At 44.2% G+C, this 17,715-nt stretch overlaps 1 protein-coding gene across 1 annotated transcript in view; it reads left to right on the plus strand.

Annotated features, from left to right (window-relative positions):
• Window positions 1–9,554, plus strand: part of LOC147032270 (tissue factor pathway inhibitor 2-like) — a 23,105-nt gene extending 13,551 nt beyond the window's left edge. The window contains exons 4-5 of the mRNA XM_085869703.1: window positions 2,613–2,786; window positions 9,276–9,554. Of these exons, the coding sequence (XP_085725829.1) occupies window positions 2,613–2,786; window positions 9,276–9,379 (278 nt within the window). The 3' untranslated portion in view covers window positions 9,380–9,554. The remainder of the gene's footprint in view (window positions 1–2,612; window positions 2,787–9,275) is intronic.
• The last annotated feature ends 8,161 nt before the right edge of the window (window positions 9,555–17,715 follow it).

Genomic DNA, 17,715 nt, shown 5'->3' on the forward strand with positions numbered 1-17,715 from the left:
CCCCGCCCTCCATTTGCTGACCAATAATTCCAGCCAATGATGTCCCGGAGTGAGGGGGTGGGCATAAAGGAGTGTGTGGCATGCCAGAAAACTAAGCAGACGAGACGTTTGTGCTCATTTTAGTTCGCTGTTCACGCCTCAGTGTTCGCGGCTCATTTGTACAAGTGAGAAAAGGATACGAACAAAAAAAAAATTCATTCGTACGATTTTTAAAGGTTGAAAAATAATTTTCTTTATTTTCTTTTCAATCCTGTTGGATAAAGCATGATTATCCATTTATTTAATACGCAAAAATGGCAGAATTCCCCTTTTGAAGGCCAAGGGGTGGCGGGCTAATGTGACATGGTGCTTCACAGAGGGGAGAAGCCACATGACCTCAGGGTCTTGCTGTTGATCACCATCTCAGCAAAATCTTGAGAAGTCGTACTTGTAAAAATACCCTTCCCCGCAGTGTCAGGATTCCCACGTGATCGATAAGTTATCATCAACCTGGAGCTCTAGTTGCCTCCGTCACCGAAGGTGAAGGAAGTTATGTTTTCACCCCTTTCTGTTTGTTAATAACGAAATCTAAAGATTTCGGATAAGCGGTTCCCAAGTTACGGCCATTTATCTGTTAATCAATGACAAGACACGGTGCTATGACATCACGAATGACGTCACAATTAATGTTTATTTATTATTATTATTTTTTGTTTTTTTTGCACGGTTGACGTCACAATTATTCTTCTTCGTTTGATATGACGTCACAATTGACGCTGGGGACCTGAGTATGTGCCTTTTCAAGGTTTGATATCGTTCTTCATCCGTTTCAGCTGTTTCCCAAGTGTTTCCCAAGGTTTGAAAGCTGTTTTTTTCCCAAGGTTTGAATTCATTGTTGTGCTTGGTAGACATTTGTGAATACATTTACAGAGAGAGGGGCGAGAGAGGAGGGGCGAGAGAGGAGGGGCGAGAGATGGGGGGTGAGAGTGAGGGGCATCACAATTCGAGAGAGGGGGAGAGAGGAGGGGGCGAGAGAGCGGGACGGGAGAGGGGGTGAGAGAGCGGGACGGGAGAGGGGGTGAGAGTGGGGGCGAGAGAGAGAGAGGGGCGAGAGAGGAGGGGGGACAGAGGAGGGGCGGGACTAGGGGAGAGGGGGGGCAAGAGAGGGGGGCGAGAGAGAGGAGGCGGCACAATTCTTCTTCTTCGTTTGATATGACGTCACAATTGACGCTGAGGACCTGAGTATGTTTCCCAGGTGTTTGCCAAGTTACAGCCATTTATGATACGGTTGGTCCGATCTAATTGAAACAATGCCCCAATCCAGTCGTCGTTTACGAGAGCGAAGGAACGAAACTGCACGTACGGACACGCACCTATGGGCCCGCACTAGTTCTTTAAATCCATTTAAAAACCATCGTCCATTCTTTAAAATGTTATAATTTAGAGTAAGAAATACCAGTCACCTGCAGGTTAAAATGTCATTTCTTCTTCATTTAATATAAGAATCTTCTTACATTGGAACATCAAACCTCATATGCCTCTTTAAAAGAGAACATCACATCAATAGTTGCCTACTGATTTCAAATGCACTTTTACTTCAAATTTCCTCCTGTTGATGTCATCGTCAAACCACCAGGAAGTGCCTCTCATGAAACATCTCATGGTGGAAAACTGTCGTACAATACATAGATGCTCACACTGAACCTTGAAACGATTCAATTGCAGCTCTTTCACCATTTGAGGACAGCAGGTTCCAGATGGATTTCTGGTGGAGAAATAGCTTCAAATGACCTTTCTATGTTTGACTGCTCATGGAGGAGTTTGCACATAATCGCATGCAGGACAAGGACATTAGTAGACTTTGGTGTACTTTTAATGTGAATTCCAAGAAGGTTCGTAAACTTTGGACAAACACATATAGTATATGAGATTTGAACCTCGGTTACATGACATCATGAGTTATAAGATGCAATGGGAATGCTATCAGGGCAACCCTGATAGTTCCATCATCTATTTCGTAAAAGACCAAGCAATTTTCTTTCCTCTTTGAGGAGAGGCAGTGTATATTTTGTCAGACTAATGCCTGCATAATCTAAGCTTGAGAAAACATCTGATCATTCCTCACTCTTTCAAAACGGCTCTCACGATGGCCTAGCCCTTGAAGTATGCACACTCGCCTGCAAGCTGCCTTGCCTTGGTTATAATCTCACCCCAGATATAAACTGTCATGCCAGTGTTTCACAGGCAGGGTGATTCATCAGTGTGTGTGTGCCGTACCATGGAGAGACGTTAAACTGGGTGTCACATCTGCCGGCATTAGTTGGTGGACGTTAAATATACCACGGTGTCCTTTGTGAAGGGTAGGTGAGCTATCGCCAGCACCATGGCCAAATTCCAAATTGCTGTTGGAACATACAGAGGGCATTGCATTAGTCCAGCCATCTCTCTTATTTTACACCTGTAGTCCCCTTCACTTCTCTCTTCCAATCTCATGAAGACACCGAACAACAAGCATGATAATTGTGGTGAGAGTTAAATCTGTATCTCGTTGAGGGCTTTTCCTCATCCTTTCCAAAGAAATATTGCAAGTATGGAATGTGCTTCTGACACCGACTTCTGTTGTTATCTGTTAGGAATTTCGAGTGCTTGCCGCAACCCTGCAGATCAAGGTGCCTGCATGGGAAACTTCACCCGCTTCTTTTTTGATGTAAAAAAACAAACCTGTGAGCCATTCACATATGGTGGTTGCGGAGGAAATAACAATAATTTCCAAAATATCAAGATCTGCCTCATGACCTGCAAGCAAGGTTTGTGCTTTTTCTTGCATTTTATTTTTTAATGACATTTTTGAATGAAACCTGATACACCCCGAAATCCCGACCCAGCTACAAACTTTCATCCAGGTGTTTCACAGACTGTGCAATTCAGCAACATGTGTGCCATCCTTTGGATAGATGTTACACTGGTGTCCCATCTACTGACATTGGTTGGTGGACGTTAAATATTCCATGCTGTCCTTCGCGAAGAGTAGGCGAGCTATCGCCAGCACCACAAAAAATTACAAATTCCTGCCCGAACTACTTCTGTGGAGGCAATGGACAAACCACCCAGCATAACCCTTGCCAATAAACTGTTTTGGCAGCAACAATGCTCTGTAAACAGATATTGGTGCATCAGAATACTGTATCGAGCTATACTAATAAATGTCAGTGTGTCAGTATGTCAGTCAGTGTGTCTTCTCCATAAATCCAAAACCATGAAACCTCGCCATCTGAAACTTTGCATGTACACTAAGGGAACTCCAAGATGGTGCATGAATGAAAAATTGGTGTTTGGGTGAATTTAAATGCCCCTTTTGAAGATAATTTAGGAGGTGCTCATCACAAAATAAAAAATAAAAAAACCTCAACAAGATGGCGGCACACCATCTCGGTCAGTCCTCTGTCAGATCACTGGGTTCTTAACCCACCATTTTTGTTCAGTCTCATCAAAAATCTCGTGACTTAGAACAGGCTGCATTGGTTTCTTCACGATAAAGTGCTCAAATAATTTTTTCCCACTTTTTTCACTCACATCAACGAATGCCTAATCTTCATACCTACAAATTGCTGTAGACGTCGTTTTTAAGGGCTATAGTTTTCAAATTAGGAGCTTGGATTGATTTCATGCATTGTATGATGCGATTTTCCATGATGACCTCTCACGGACCTTTGCGGACCCTGGGTACCTTTGCTAGTATATGTGCTAGTATAATATGGAATAGGCAAAGCCTAGAAGCGAACGTAGAATTCTTCTTACATTTGATGCTGCAATTTCCGGTTACTTCGGCCTGGATTTGAGATCAGCAATCAAATAATCATCTGCCACATGAACACATTGTCCCTGCCCTGCTGACACGAGTTAGGTGGTTTGCAGTCAGGAATAATAAATTAAATGAAAGGTGTACATGGACCCTAGATGTAGATGTAACATCAAACCTCCTTTCGGACCTGTTGTCATGAGGGTGCCCAGAAAAGCGAGGGATCCATTCTGTTCCTCTTCATGAGTGAAACTGATGGAAGGAAAGGTTTTTTCCCATGCTGTTTGTTTTATTTAATGTGATAAAAGTTGAAAGTCGCATGTTTAAGTTCTGGGATGTGGCTTTGATTAGTGGGTCTACTTTGCCCAACCATTTGTTTGGGTTGATAAAAGGGGGGTTTAGAATTATTTCTTCACTCTTGAGAAAGGCTAGAGGATGCACGTTTGTTTTGTGGTGCTGGTTGAAACGTTGAGTAATTGGTTGTTTAATTAAAGCTTCTTGAATTTATGTGATTTTACTCCTAACCACAAGTCTTCACTTAATATGCAGGTTGTTTCAAAAAGAGTGATGCAACTTTAAATGTTTATTGACAAAGAAACAGAAACCTCAGGAACGTGAACCAAACATTTCTTGAAAGCTTATGACATGGTATTTTCTATCACTGATTGCTATTGCAGTGTCACTGCTAGAATTACTGAGAGGCCAAGATCTGAAATTGGCATTTTCGCAAAATCCTTGCGATTGACGTTCTCGATGTGTGCCCTCCGCGGTTCAGCCAGGCATTGATTCTGACTCCAGGTTCTGTCAAACTTTCCTGTAAATCTCATGTGGCATGGCCTGGAGGTAGTCTGACACCTGTTTCAGATCATCCAGTGTCGCAAGGTGGATGGTGTAGACAGAGCCCTTGGCAGCCCCCCAGAACCAGTAGTCCAGAGGGTTCATGTCGGGGTTATGGGGTGACCAGCCATGAGCGGTACCCAGGGCTACAAAGCAGTTTCTGAAGAGCTGCCACAGGAAGGTGATGGTGTCACTAGGTGTATATGGGGTTGCACCATCCTGCATAAACCAGGTCATGCTGAGCTGGTTTGGGGTGACCTTTTGGGTGAGATCATTATGGAACTTCTGGAGCATGGCCCGGTAGCGCTCACCATTGATCGTCACCGTCCTGCTGTTGTCATTCTCAAACCAGGAAGGCCCTCACGTTCCCAATCTGGCATTGAAGGCAAAGAAGCATGTGACCTTAGGCCCTTTCAGGTACCTCTCAGTGATCTCCTCAGGTGGTTCTGTCCCCAGAAAATGTTGTTGTGGTTGTTGATGGCATTGTTCATGTGGAAATGAGCTTCATCACTGAATAAGATCAGGTTGATCCAGTTTGGGTACCACTCCATCCTGTCACTGAGCCAATTGCACAAATCAAGTCTCCTTCTCATGTCATCTTGACTCAGTTTATGCTGAATAGAGATGATGTATGGGAAAAGCTTCAGTTCCTTCATGAGGATACAACAGACTAATGTTGGTTTGATATCGAGCTCCCAGGAGTGCCGGCAGTGGGACTTCTTGGGACTGTCCAATGCATAATCCCACACGCGTTGATGTTGGTTTGGCTCTTGGTTTCTGATGCTGGCCTGCCACCGTTGCCCTTGCTCTGGTTGTGCACTGTACCTTTGTGCTCAAAACGTTTCACAATACATTGAATGGCACAATTTATTGGTCCATCACGTGTTCTGAGGTCGTATTCCCAACAGAACCTCCGGCGGGTGTCTACATATGATTTAGTCTCATACCACAGAGCCAGCACTTTTGTCTTCTGCTCCACTGCCAACGGCAAAGTTGAGTTACGGAGCTAGAAATCCCAGGGAACAAATACCACGATAACACCACCAAACACTGAAAAGGAAAACTGTATAGATCAAAAAACACAAAGAAATGGCAGGAAGTTGAAGTTGTATCAATCTTTTTGAAACACCTGTATACTACTTGTGCGGTGATTGCGTTTCCCCCACCCCACCCCACCCCCCTTTCTACAGACACACACACACAGCTTCAATTTTTACTGTGAGTAAACATGCACGTGCAATTTTGAAAACTCCTCAACAAATAGCCAGAGCCTCCCCCTCCCAACTCTGTCCCATCTTTGCTCTCCCTTCCCCACCCCCACAACCCCAAAGCCTCAACCTCCCCCTTCCACAGCTGTCCTATCTTTACTCTCAGCCTCCTCTCGCTCATAAAAGTAAATGGGCATTCCCACGTTGAAACAGTGGAATATGTAACGCTTTCTGATCCCCTGTCATGCTATCACCTACTTCACAGAAACCTGTCACAATTTTAAGAAAAAATAGTCTGAAATAACAGCAAACTTGCATCATCTCCGCAGTAAAAGCGCTGCTTCAGGTGCCGCAGGCAAGAGTAAATTCTAAAATTCTAAACGGTGAATGCTAAAACAGGGGTGGATCCAGGAATTTCAAGATTGGGAGGAAGGGGTGTGCACCAGGCCATAGCGTTGAACGGGCGGGGGGGTAAGGGTTTGGGGGGTCCTTCCCCAGGAGATTTTGAGAAATTGATCGTTGGAAACTGCATTTCCTGCGTTTTGGAAGTTTTCTGCAGTTCGTTGCTTTCTTCCCTGGCCCAACAGTTCAGCAGATTCACGATGACTATTGGGCCAAAGTGGCAAACTTGCCCAGCCGATCCTTAGTTTAAAAAGGCCTGTGCACATCTGTCATGTGAAATGATGGCGTTGACCGACTGTGTGCATGTCAAAGCCCAGCACCCCCATGAGCCAAGGCTGCGAAGCTTATAGCAGGGGGGGGGGGTTCCCCACAAAAGAGATAAGAAAGGACAGCAGAATGTGAATTATTTTATTACTCGTAAAAGCTATTTTGGAATCGATGGCACTTGTGTTTCCGAATGAAAATGTCACCCTCATCATGTGTATGTTCATGAAGGCCAGATATGCCATCCAATTTACTCCCATGGAATCTCTTAGGTAGGTCTTCAGGCACTGCAGGCAAGAAAATAAGTGTTCAGCCTCACAGGAGCCTACAGGGAGGGTGCATCCAATATGGAGTAGGACTTTCATCGATGGAAATTCATCTCCATTTTATATCACATGAAAACGATCCTGCAGGCCTACCCTGTTGTGCCTCATCTGCATTTATTCTACAAGCCAATCCACACACGTCATAACTAGTTACTCTATGATATATAATTGCCACGTGCAAAAGACAAACATTCCTGGTTATACGTCAGGTGAAGAGGCCCAAAACATCCAACATCCATAGGTTGTAAAATACGGGAACAGTGCGGAGGAAGAACAAACAGCACAATATTGTTTTGCTTGGCCTAGTTGATCATGTCAATAGCTATGTAGCTTCTGTGACCATTATACAGGACAAGTATTGCGTCTGAAGCAGCCTGACATTGTACATATTTAACAAGAAAAAGAGCAATCAGAGATTGCAGACCTTCGCCAGGACTTCGTTTGTATGGTGTATTTTGTGTGGCGTTTGTGTACTGGTGTGTTACATAATTAATGAGACATAATTAGAACTGCCACTTAATAACTTCTGGCAGTGATGACCCGGTACCAGTGATGGGGTTGCACCATGACGTTTTTTTATTATTATTCATTCTTCAATTGAATTTAGAATGGGATTAAAATAAATTCAATTCAAATTAAATGGAAGACAAAATAGGTACAGTCCTGCATCGGAGTAATCAGAAGGAACCCAAACGAGCAAAAAGCAAAGATGAAGTCATCAGCAGGAACCTCGATAGGATTCACATTTCAGCTGCTACTCCTCTACCCTCAAACCCATCCTGGCACAGCTAAGTCAATCTTATTCAAAAAATGTAAAATAAAAATGTACCCATTTCAAAAAAATAAATAATTCTGGCTGTCAAGACCATGTGTCTGATCAAGTTGTATTCCTGTATTCCCTTTCACGACTAGATCATAAATGTGAAGTTTCACATCAATTGTTGAATTAGTTTCAGAGAAAACATTATTTAATATTTTCTTTATTCCAATATGGCTGCCAAACCGTATGACCTATCAATTGTTCCTTAACAAACTTGTACACCCATGGCGTGCGGAACAATTTTTGTGAAGTTTCCCCTCGATTTGTCTAGCCGTTCTGGAGAAGAATATTTTTTTTTTATAGATTTTTAGCGTAAATCTAATATGGTGACCAAACCATGTGACCTATGATGTCATATGTGTGAACCTTTTGTTCCTCATGAATAGGCGATCATACTTGTAAAGTTTCACCTCGATCTGTTCAGCCACTTCAGAGAAGAGGATTTTTGAAGGTTTTTTTTTTCTTTAACAATATGGCTGCTAAATCACGTGACCGATGACGCCATCAAAAAATTTCTGTGGACCACTTAATCCCGAGATGACCCTCAAAATTTTTCATACTGATCAGATGTGGTGTTTTACATATGTAATAGTGACGTCATAACAAAGGTACCTATGATGTCATCAAAAAAAATCATGCTTATTCGTGATGAATACTTGCTGTGTGTCAAGTTTCAAATTTTTTTCTTGGTATGGTTTCAGAGATACAGAGGTCCAAAGTTTTTCCATTTTTCCCCATGGCTGCCACACCACATGACATCATGATTATGATTACAACATGTAGTCTGAAAACCTGGGAATTTGACCATCCCATCTGTCAGGATTCCATCAGCACCAACAGTTTTCCTGTTAAAAATGATGCAAGCAAATAATCATTTAAAGAAAGTGAAAAGGAACAATTGAGGTAAAGAAAAATGTGTCAATCAGTGAGTGAGTGAGTGAGTGAGTGAGTCTGCATTGATTTTCAGATTTACTGTCAACTATTTACCTTGGTGAGGCTCTGCATTGCTAAATGCTCTGTCTTGATGCTATAGGATTCAGGGTTCATGTCAGGTTGAGAAGTTTTAGTTTTCATAAGGAGTCACTAATGAAATAAATAATTCCATATTCTTTCACATAATTTCCTGAGTGCACTGTCAGATTGCTTAACCTAAACGTCAATTACCTTTCATTTCTAACAACATGATTATTTCAATACACTAAATGTTAGACACTTTACATCTACTTCACAACGCAGCAGACTTTCTTGACCATCTCAACCTGACGCATAAATCACCCAAAAAGGTGGTTTGTAGAATGGGTGGGTCACTGTTCGTTTGTACAACAATTTTCCTCTTTAAAATGAGATTCTTCAATGCTCCACAAAAATCTCAACCCCTTCTGGTTGAAACACCGTTAGTTTGCAGTTCTGCTTTTGATTTCAGCGTGCATTGCATTGAGCGTAATATTTATATAAACTATGCTCAGTCATTCGAGGTTGCTTGAAATTTCATGTCACTCTCATTGTTAGTCCATAAATGGTCGATATTGAAAGAACAGAGGAAGCATTTTCCTCGAGACAAAACGTGATGATCATCAGAGTGGTTTTAGATGTTTGTTGTGTTTTTTTTTATGTGATGTATGTTTATAATTGTTGTCCAGACATTCCCAATGGAAACATGGCTATGTTTCCTCGAAGAGGGCGAAGACTTCAACGAAGACGTCAACATAGAATACACATGAGGAGAATGGAGAGGCAGGAATAAGAAAAGTCTTACATCTTTTATTCCATTAAACACTCATGATAAAATGTGTATTGCTTTCGGTGCACCACTCCATTATCTTTGTTTTCTTTATCATTGCATTTATTGCTATTATATTGTGACTTTATCTTGTATCATGTATCCTCATTGATTGAATAGTCAATTGTGTCTCCATTGAGGATTGTCAGAGCGTGATCGTCATTTGGAAATATTAAGGTTGACTTCCCAACTGAAGATGAGGATTTCTTCAACTTCTGCTCGTAGTTATGACAGCTCCCCGTGTCCTGGTTCTTAATGAAGGTATCATATTGCACTCGGACATAACTTGAAAAATGTCCTTGAGTAATCTGATGCATAGAAAACTTGGGTATAGCACCCTTCAAATGATTGTTCCTGAACCTTGATTATCCCAGTTGGTTAAGAATAGGAATGGATTGCAATATTTGACCTGGAAAAATTTTACAGGTGATAATATTTGAACAAAGGTCTATTTTTCTGCTTATTGTATACTGTCTCTCTCTCTCTCTCTCTCTCTCTCTCTCTCTCTCTCTCTCTCTCTCTCTCTCTCTCTCTCTCTCTCTCTCTCTCTCTCTCTCTCTCTCTCTCTCTCTCTCTCTCTCTCTCTCTCTCTCTCTCTCTCTCTCTCTCTCTCTCTCTCTCTCTCTCTCTCTCTCTCTCTCTCTCTCTCTCTCTCTCTCTCTCTCTCTCTCTCTCTCTCTCTCTCTCTCTCTCTCTCTCTCTCTCTCTCTCTCTCTCTCTCTCTCTCTCTCTCTCTCTCTCTCTCTTTCTCTCTTTCTCTCTTTCTCTCTTTTCTCTTTTTCTCTTTTTCTCTTTTCTCTTTTTCTCTTTTTCTCTTTTTCTCTTTTTCTCTTTTTCTCTTTTTCTCTTTTTCTCTTTTTCTCTTTTTCTCTTTTTCTCTTTTTCTCTTTTTCTCTTTTTCTCTTTTTCTCTTTTTCTCTTTTTCTCTTTTTCTCTTTTTCTCTTTTTCTCTTTTTCTCTTTTTCTCTTTTTCTCTTTTCTCTTTTTCTCTTTTTCTCTTTTTTCTCTTTTTCTCTTTTTCTCTTTTTCTCTTTTTCTCTTTTTCTCTTTTTCTCTTTTTCTCTTTTTCTCTTTTCTCTTTTCTTTTTCTCTTTTTCTCTTTTTCTCTTTTCTCTTTTCTCTTTTCTCTTTTTCTCTTTTTCTCTTTTCTCTTTTTCTCTTTTTCTTTTTCTTTTTTTCTTTTTCTCTTTTTCTTTCTCTTTCTCTTTCTCTTTCTCTTTCTCTTTCTCTTTCTCTTTCTCTTTCTCTTTCTCTTTCTCTCTCTTTCTCTTTCTCTTTCTCTTTCTCTTTCTCTTTCTCTTTCTCTTTTTCTTTTTCTTTCTCGCAATGCCACCTCCATCTTGTGCCACCTGTGTGATATTCGAGCAATGTTCCACCTCCTTCACGCACTGCACAGCACGTCCTTCTCCTGTAAACCCAAGATCACATGGACCAGATTTCTGGCCACTCCCCCTTTTAATCCCCTGGCCCTCGCCTCACCCGTGACTTCACTTGACCCTGCCCTTAAACCTCTCAGTTCACCCCCCCCCCCCCCGAAGATTTGAAATGGCAGAACCACACCAATACTTGTGCCTCAGTCGGTCTGTAAGGCTGATACTATTCAAAAAATATTTAGGACAGATTACAAAAGGATGAAACCTTAAAAGGGGATTATGAAACAAGTGGTTTTAGACAGACATTAGCAAGGGAAACGACAGACTTTACATTGAAAATATCGATCCATATTCTATTACAATTAATTTACCTCACTCTTGTGCTGAAACATACAACAAGGAAAATTACTATTTCTAAGCTATACTTTCTTAATCCCGAGAAGCCACCAGCTTCCTCCTTCAGACTCTGCTGAGTTTGCACCCAGCGGGGGAGCAGCATTGGGTCAAACTCCATTTACCGTACAAATAACTCCCCATCCGAGTCTACTCCCGCATAAAATAGTCCATCCCGAGTCTAATGCATCAATTCATTATTCCTACACATGCCTTCACTATGAACTCACTTATACTCTACCGGAATTATTTTAACAAATGTGGTTTGGAGGGTGAGTGTTCCAGGAGGGATACTTCTTTTTCTCTCTCTCTTTTTCAATAAAGAGTTTATAAAGTTCTTTGGAGTCCATTGTTCCTCCCTTCCTGGAAACACCTTCGAGCTAAGGTCAGTTCATTGGGGCCTGTGGCCCTGACACATGTGTCCTTTGTGGTGTCAGCACACAATAGTATTTGGCAGATGACCTAAGCAATGGTCCATGTAGCCGCTCCACAAAGGTAAGTTGCATTGGCCTGAAAAGGCCCAAAAACGAACCATGGTCTGGCAGGCAACAGGTGGCACAGGCTGGCCGGCAGGTACAAGGACAAATGGCAGGCAAGCTGGTGGATGGCAAAAGGCTACAGAAACAAGCTCATCGGTGGCAGCTGTCGCTGGTGGTCAGGAACGTGCTTATTACTACCGGCTTCAGCTCTAATCCTATCCTAACCCAACCTGCCCCACTAATCCCTCTATTCCACACCTGTTTCTCGAAACTAACCTATTCCTCTCAGCCCCCTTATCCCATGAGCTATCCTATCTCCCAGGAGGAAACCAAGGCACGTGCAGTGACTTAAAGGTTGAGGTGGCATGACCTTTCCTGGCTCACCAGCGAAGTGCCTTGATGGTGAGGGGGGTGATGAGAAAGGGAGGAGGGAAGAGCGAGGAAAGGGGAGGTGGCTTCTCCTCAACTAACACTTTGGAGTCAAGGGGTCCTTGCAAAGTCCAATTGCCCTACTCCTGTTCTCTAGTGGCCATAGACATCAAAATGGTGTGAAGGAGGAGCATCTCTATTAACACTCCCCCCCCGCCCCCCCCCCCAGCCTCTATCATGGGTCTTCGTAACCAACTTAACCTCTGCACCACATGTTGGTGCTCTACTCCGTTTTGGAGCTGACCCTCAAATTTTCATTCTGCACAATCTCACAATCTCATGGCTGGGCACTGTGGACCCTTTGCAGGATCTCTGCCTACTCTCTAATTTGGTACACCAGAGCCGCTAGGGCCACCTTGTTAGCTGCCTTGCTCCATATAAATTGTGAGGGATCCTCACTGGCTCCCCCCTATAGTTGCACTCTCTGGCACGTAGTGCCGCGGCTCCTCTCCCGGGTACCCAAACTTACATCAACAACAAGTTTAGCTGCCCTTCATGGCATCCACGGCCTATGTCAGCCCAGCCGATGCACTCCCAGCATCCAGGGTGTCCTTCCTCCTTGAGCTCTGGCTCACTCTCGGACCACACTCCCAATCTTAATTAATTCCACTTGTTCACCCATTGCAAGTGTTATTTGCTTCTCTCAGCACCAACACCACAATGGCATCCATGTTCTAAAACAGCTGAATCCCCTCTATCATAAGAATGGGGATACATCTATACAGGGGTGTGGGCGGATGTACTTCCTCTTCATCAACACATTCACACCCACTTCGCACCATGTCACTCGATCATCATCACAGTAAATTTCAGCCCACACACCTCAATCACATTTACTTATTAGTTCAACATCCAATCCTCCATTCATCCCTAATCACAAGCCAATCTGAATCCAAATTCCAATCCCAGATTTTATAACCAATTAAATTATCTTCATTTACAATTTAAAATTTCAATTTAAAATGTCTTCCAATAGTGGGGCAACTTTGCATAACAATTGTGCATTTTATGAGGAAAGCACCAAATTTGGCACACGAGTAGCCTAACATATTATGAACACATTTGGATATTGGGCCATCTAAAAATTTTTGATGGCAGTGGAAAATGGCTGCCACAGCCATCAGCGGCTGAATTTGAGATGGCCCAATATCCAAATCTGTTCATAATATGTTAGGTTACTAGTGTGCCAAATTTGGTGCTTTCCTCACAAAATGCACAATTGTTATGCTGTATTTAGCTAAGTTGCCCCACTACAAACCCTTTTAATTCTATTTGTCTCACACATCAGCTGTCTATTTCTGTCTCTGCCTCTATTGTTCCCTCCCCCCGGCTGAGATCCTTCAGCCTTGGTACCCACATCCCCACATCCGATGTACACTCTGCACGGGGTTCACTTGTGATCCTCTCCTAACCGTTGCGGTACTCGTCTTACCCCCCCCCCCCCCACTCAATTTACTTTTCAGCCCCTTCCTTTTCTCCAAGACTTACGACTATACAGCATGCACACCCTGCAGTGTTTTCCTTTTTTCACACCGAGTTATCCAAAAGACCCAGAGAGACCATGACCTTCCACTCCTATCTATTCTCTGGGGGCCCACCATACAACACCACCGGCTTGTCCCTCGGCTCCACTCAAGCTGGACCCATTCTCTCTAACTCAGTGGGGAGTCACCCTGCAGGTTCTACCCCTAACCAGTCGATCTCTAATGGTGAGTCCCCTGGTGGCGTTGGTCCTCCTTCCTCCTTTACATCCATACTACCCACCTCATACACCATGCTCACCTCACTCACCACACTTACACCCTCAGATTCACACTTGCTCATGCCCTAACTCTCACACCCACCCATGCTGGCACACACGGGCTGTGCAGCTTCGGTCTTCCGTGCTGGCAGCTTGATGTGCATCAAAATACATGCTGCACATACTAGCTGTTCGACGACCTCAACCACACAGACCCATGCCGTGCCAATTGATGCAGGTAAGGGCAACTCGCGTGTAGATTATACTTCACACCACACACTTATCTCCCTGAGAAGAGTCCCCATCCAGCCATGCATTATCTGGATGTGCTGTCCATTAACACCATTACTTGGCATCCATAGACCTGGCAGCAATGGCCACTCCATCTGCCGATAGTACCTCTCCTCCGACTGTCCCAGCACTGAGTCCTGCCCCTTTGGGCCCTCATGGACTTCACACCTATCTGGCCCAACATGTCCTTGAGCCTCCACTTTTATTTTTCCCTTCTCCCTTTTTTCTCCCCTAATTCTAATTCCGCTTCTTGCTTTCCCATTTATATCCTCTCATCTATTTCCTGCTTCTTTATCTCCATCTTCTGTCCAATCTCCTCTATTTTCCCGACTATCTTCTCATTCCTCTTCTGGCATTCCATTTTAATTGCTACTTCTAATTTCCTCTGCCCTCCAAATTTCTCGATCTTCCCACCATTTCATTTTATTTATTATTTCAAATCTTCTCATTTCCTTCTCAATCCCTTTACTTCCCTTATTGACACATCTACCTCCCCTTATTGTCAGGTCAGGCCAGATTAGATCTGTGACTTGCGACAGGTACCATGTAAACCTGTACTTACCTGTTTCATGGTTGGGTTGTCAGCGACCAAACCGTCTCCCCCACCAGGTTTTCTGGTGAGGAGGGTGTATGATATGGACACCCAGCAAGATTAAAAACAAAAACCCGTCAAAGGGCGGAGGAGCTCCTTGTGAACCAATGGCCATCCATATCTAGTGCCCAACTGTGTCTGTGGACGTCCTCCTACAGTTGGGTTACTTTTTCAGGAGGTAGGTGGCAGGACTTGCACTCCGACCACCGTAAAACCCTTCATTCCACAAAACACAAGAAAAATGCAAAGAAGACTGACAACCCACTCCGTGGGAGTACCTTTTGTGCAGCCGCCCATCACAGGGCTGCTCACCAGATGACGGCATTGGGGAAAAGCATTCGGGACCCCCACACTTTGATGATAGGAGGAAAACCACATGGTAACCTTCCCGGGTGAGATTGTGGTAGTGTGTGTCGGGGTGGTGGTGAGGAGTCGTTGACCAAACGGTGGTCTCCTTTGGTTAACCTGAGGCGGTCCATTCGGGTGGGTGCCTGGAATGTGCTATTCCAGGAGAGGATGATCACTGGTCTCTGTTATCATCTGGGCTCAAGCTTTTGAACATCAGTATTGCAGCACTCTCTGAGGTTTGGAGACCGGATAGTGGCGAGATCATGGCGGTTGGGTACATCTACTATTGGTCTTGTCACTCTGATGGTTACCATGCCCAGGGAGTTTCTGTAGCTGTGTCCAATAAGCTGACTCCAATGATAATTGAGGTAACACCGGTCAATGAGCGTATTATGAGACGAAGGTTTCGTTACTCCTTGGGTGTCATTTCCCTGGTCCCTGTATATTCTCTGACTGAGGTGAGTGACCTCACCATGAAGGACGCATACTATGCCATGCTCGAGTCTGTGGTTGATCAGTGCACCAGGCAAGATAGTCTTCTGGTCTTGGGGGATTTCAATGCATCAACAGGAACTGATAGGGATGGTTATGAGACGTGTATTGGTCCCCATGGGTCGAGAACTGTGAACCAGAATAGCACTAAGTTCCTTGACTTTGCAAAATGTCATGGACTTCGGGTGGCTGGTTCATGGTTTCAGCACCCACAGGCTCATCGTTGGACTTGATATTCCAACACTGGTGGTGTGGCAAAGGAGATTGGCCATGTGCTCGTTGATGGTCGCTGGAGGATGATCCAGAACTGTAGAGTCGACCAGAGTGATCAGTTCCTCAATGTGGACTGTAGGCTTGTGGTGGGAACTCTGAAGTTGCAGCTTAAATCTGGGAGAATGGTACCATCCCAGCCTAGGCTGGGTGTTGGCAAGCTCAAGGATGAGAGGGTAGCTGAGGAGTTTGTGAACAGGCTGAGTGGGGATTTGGGGTGTCTGAGTGCTTTGGGGAATCTCTGAAGATTTGTCGAGTGCCTTCAAGACCACCATCCTTGAGGTTGCCGGTGGATGTCTTGTAAGTCACCGTCGGGTGAAGAAGAATTTTGCCTCTCAAGGGACACTGGATACCATTGACCAAAGTCGAAGGACCAGGCTTAATGGCAGAGCTGAGCTGTTTAGTGAGCTGAGGCGTAAAACTGTACGTGCACTAAGGGTGGACAAAGCGGCCTATGCGAGGAATCTGTGAAGGGGTAGAATATCACCTGTGGTTCGGTGATTCTGGTCCTGCTTACAGGGCAATTCACGCATTACGTTCCCCCAAGCTCGTCCCTCGGTGTACTGCAATTAGAGTGGAGGGTGGTGGGCTCTTGACAGAGGAGTCCAAAGTGAAGGCCTGCTGGGCCAGATACTTTGAGCAGCTGTCCCAGGCTGACCCACCAGCCAATGTCAGGGGTGTTACTATCCACATTGCTGACACTCCAATCAACTGTGATCCACCTTCGTTTGTGTAAACACAGGCTGCAGTGAACCGGTTGAAACGGGGTAAAGCTCCTGGGATCTGTGGCATCCATGCTGAACTTCTCAAGGCTGGTGGAAATGTTTAACTCATGTCATTGCATGCGGTTCTGTGCTCTGCCTAGAACACAGGCATCATCCCAACTAACTTGAAGAGGGGCCTTGTTGTCTCCCTTTGGAGAAGGAAGGGTGATCGCCAGGACTGTAACAACTACCGAGAGGTGACGTTGCTCTCAGTGCTGAGCAAGGTCTTTACTTGGATAATTATTGATAGAGTTCGTCACCATTTGCTTGAGCACCAGTGCCCAGAGCAGTCAGGCTTTACACCAAAGAGGTCTTCACTGAATGCAAATGAGAGTTCCAGAAGGGGCTGCTTGCAGCCTATGTTGATCTCTGCAAAGCATTTGATTCAGTGAATCCTCGGGATGCCCTCTGGTGGATTCTTGGTCTTCGTGGGGTGCCCCCAAAACTGATCAATCTGATGTTTGAAATATACTCTGGTACTGAGAGTGCTGTGAGATGTGGTGATACCATCTCCAACTTATTTCCAGTTGTTACTGGAGTTCTTCACGTGTGTGTACTGACCTCCACACTTTTCAGTGCTTATGTATGGACTGCATTCTGGTGAGGATGTCGGAGAGATCAGGCTGCGATGCATCGTTTGGGAATGTGAAGATCTCTGACTTTGATTTTGCAGATAATGCAGTCATCTTTGCAGAGACTCTGGATATCTTTTTAGGTGCCCTTGAGGTGCTGAATGAGGAGTCCGAGCCGTTTAGATTATGGGTTTCCTAGGTAAAAACTAAGATCCAGGCTTTCAATGACATCTTGGATGCTGCAAACTTGTAGTAGTAGTAGTAGTAGTAGTAGTAGTAGTAGTAGTAGTAGTAGTAGTAGTAGTAGGTGTAACCACTTGCCATGATCTCTCCGCAGTCCGGTCTCTGAGCCTCAGAAAGTGCTGCAATATCGATGTCCAAACGCTGGAGCTCAAATGATAGCAGAGACAGGTGATCATCCTCTCTGAGGGATAGGACATTTCCAGGCACCCAACCAAAGGTAGCACCTCAGGTTAACCCAAGGAGACCGTCGTCTGGTGGGCAACGCCTCAGCACTACCCCGACACACAGCACTGCAATCTTACCCAGGAAGGTT

This window comes from Eptatretus burgeri, chromosome 2 (genome assembly GCF_056783735.1).
Source record: "Eptatretus burgeri isolate ZD-2024b chromosome 2, Ebu_testis_v1, whole genome shotgun sequence".
Lineage (NCBI taxonomy): Eukaryota > Metazoa > Chordata > Myxini > Myxiniformes > Myxinidae > Eptatretus > Eptatretus burgeri.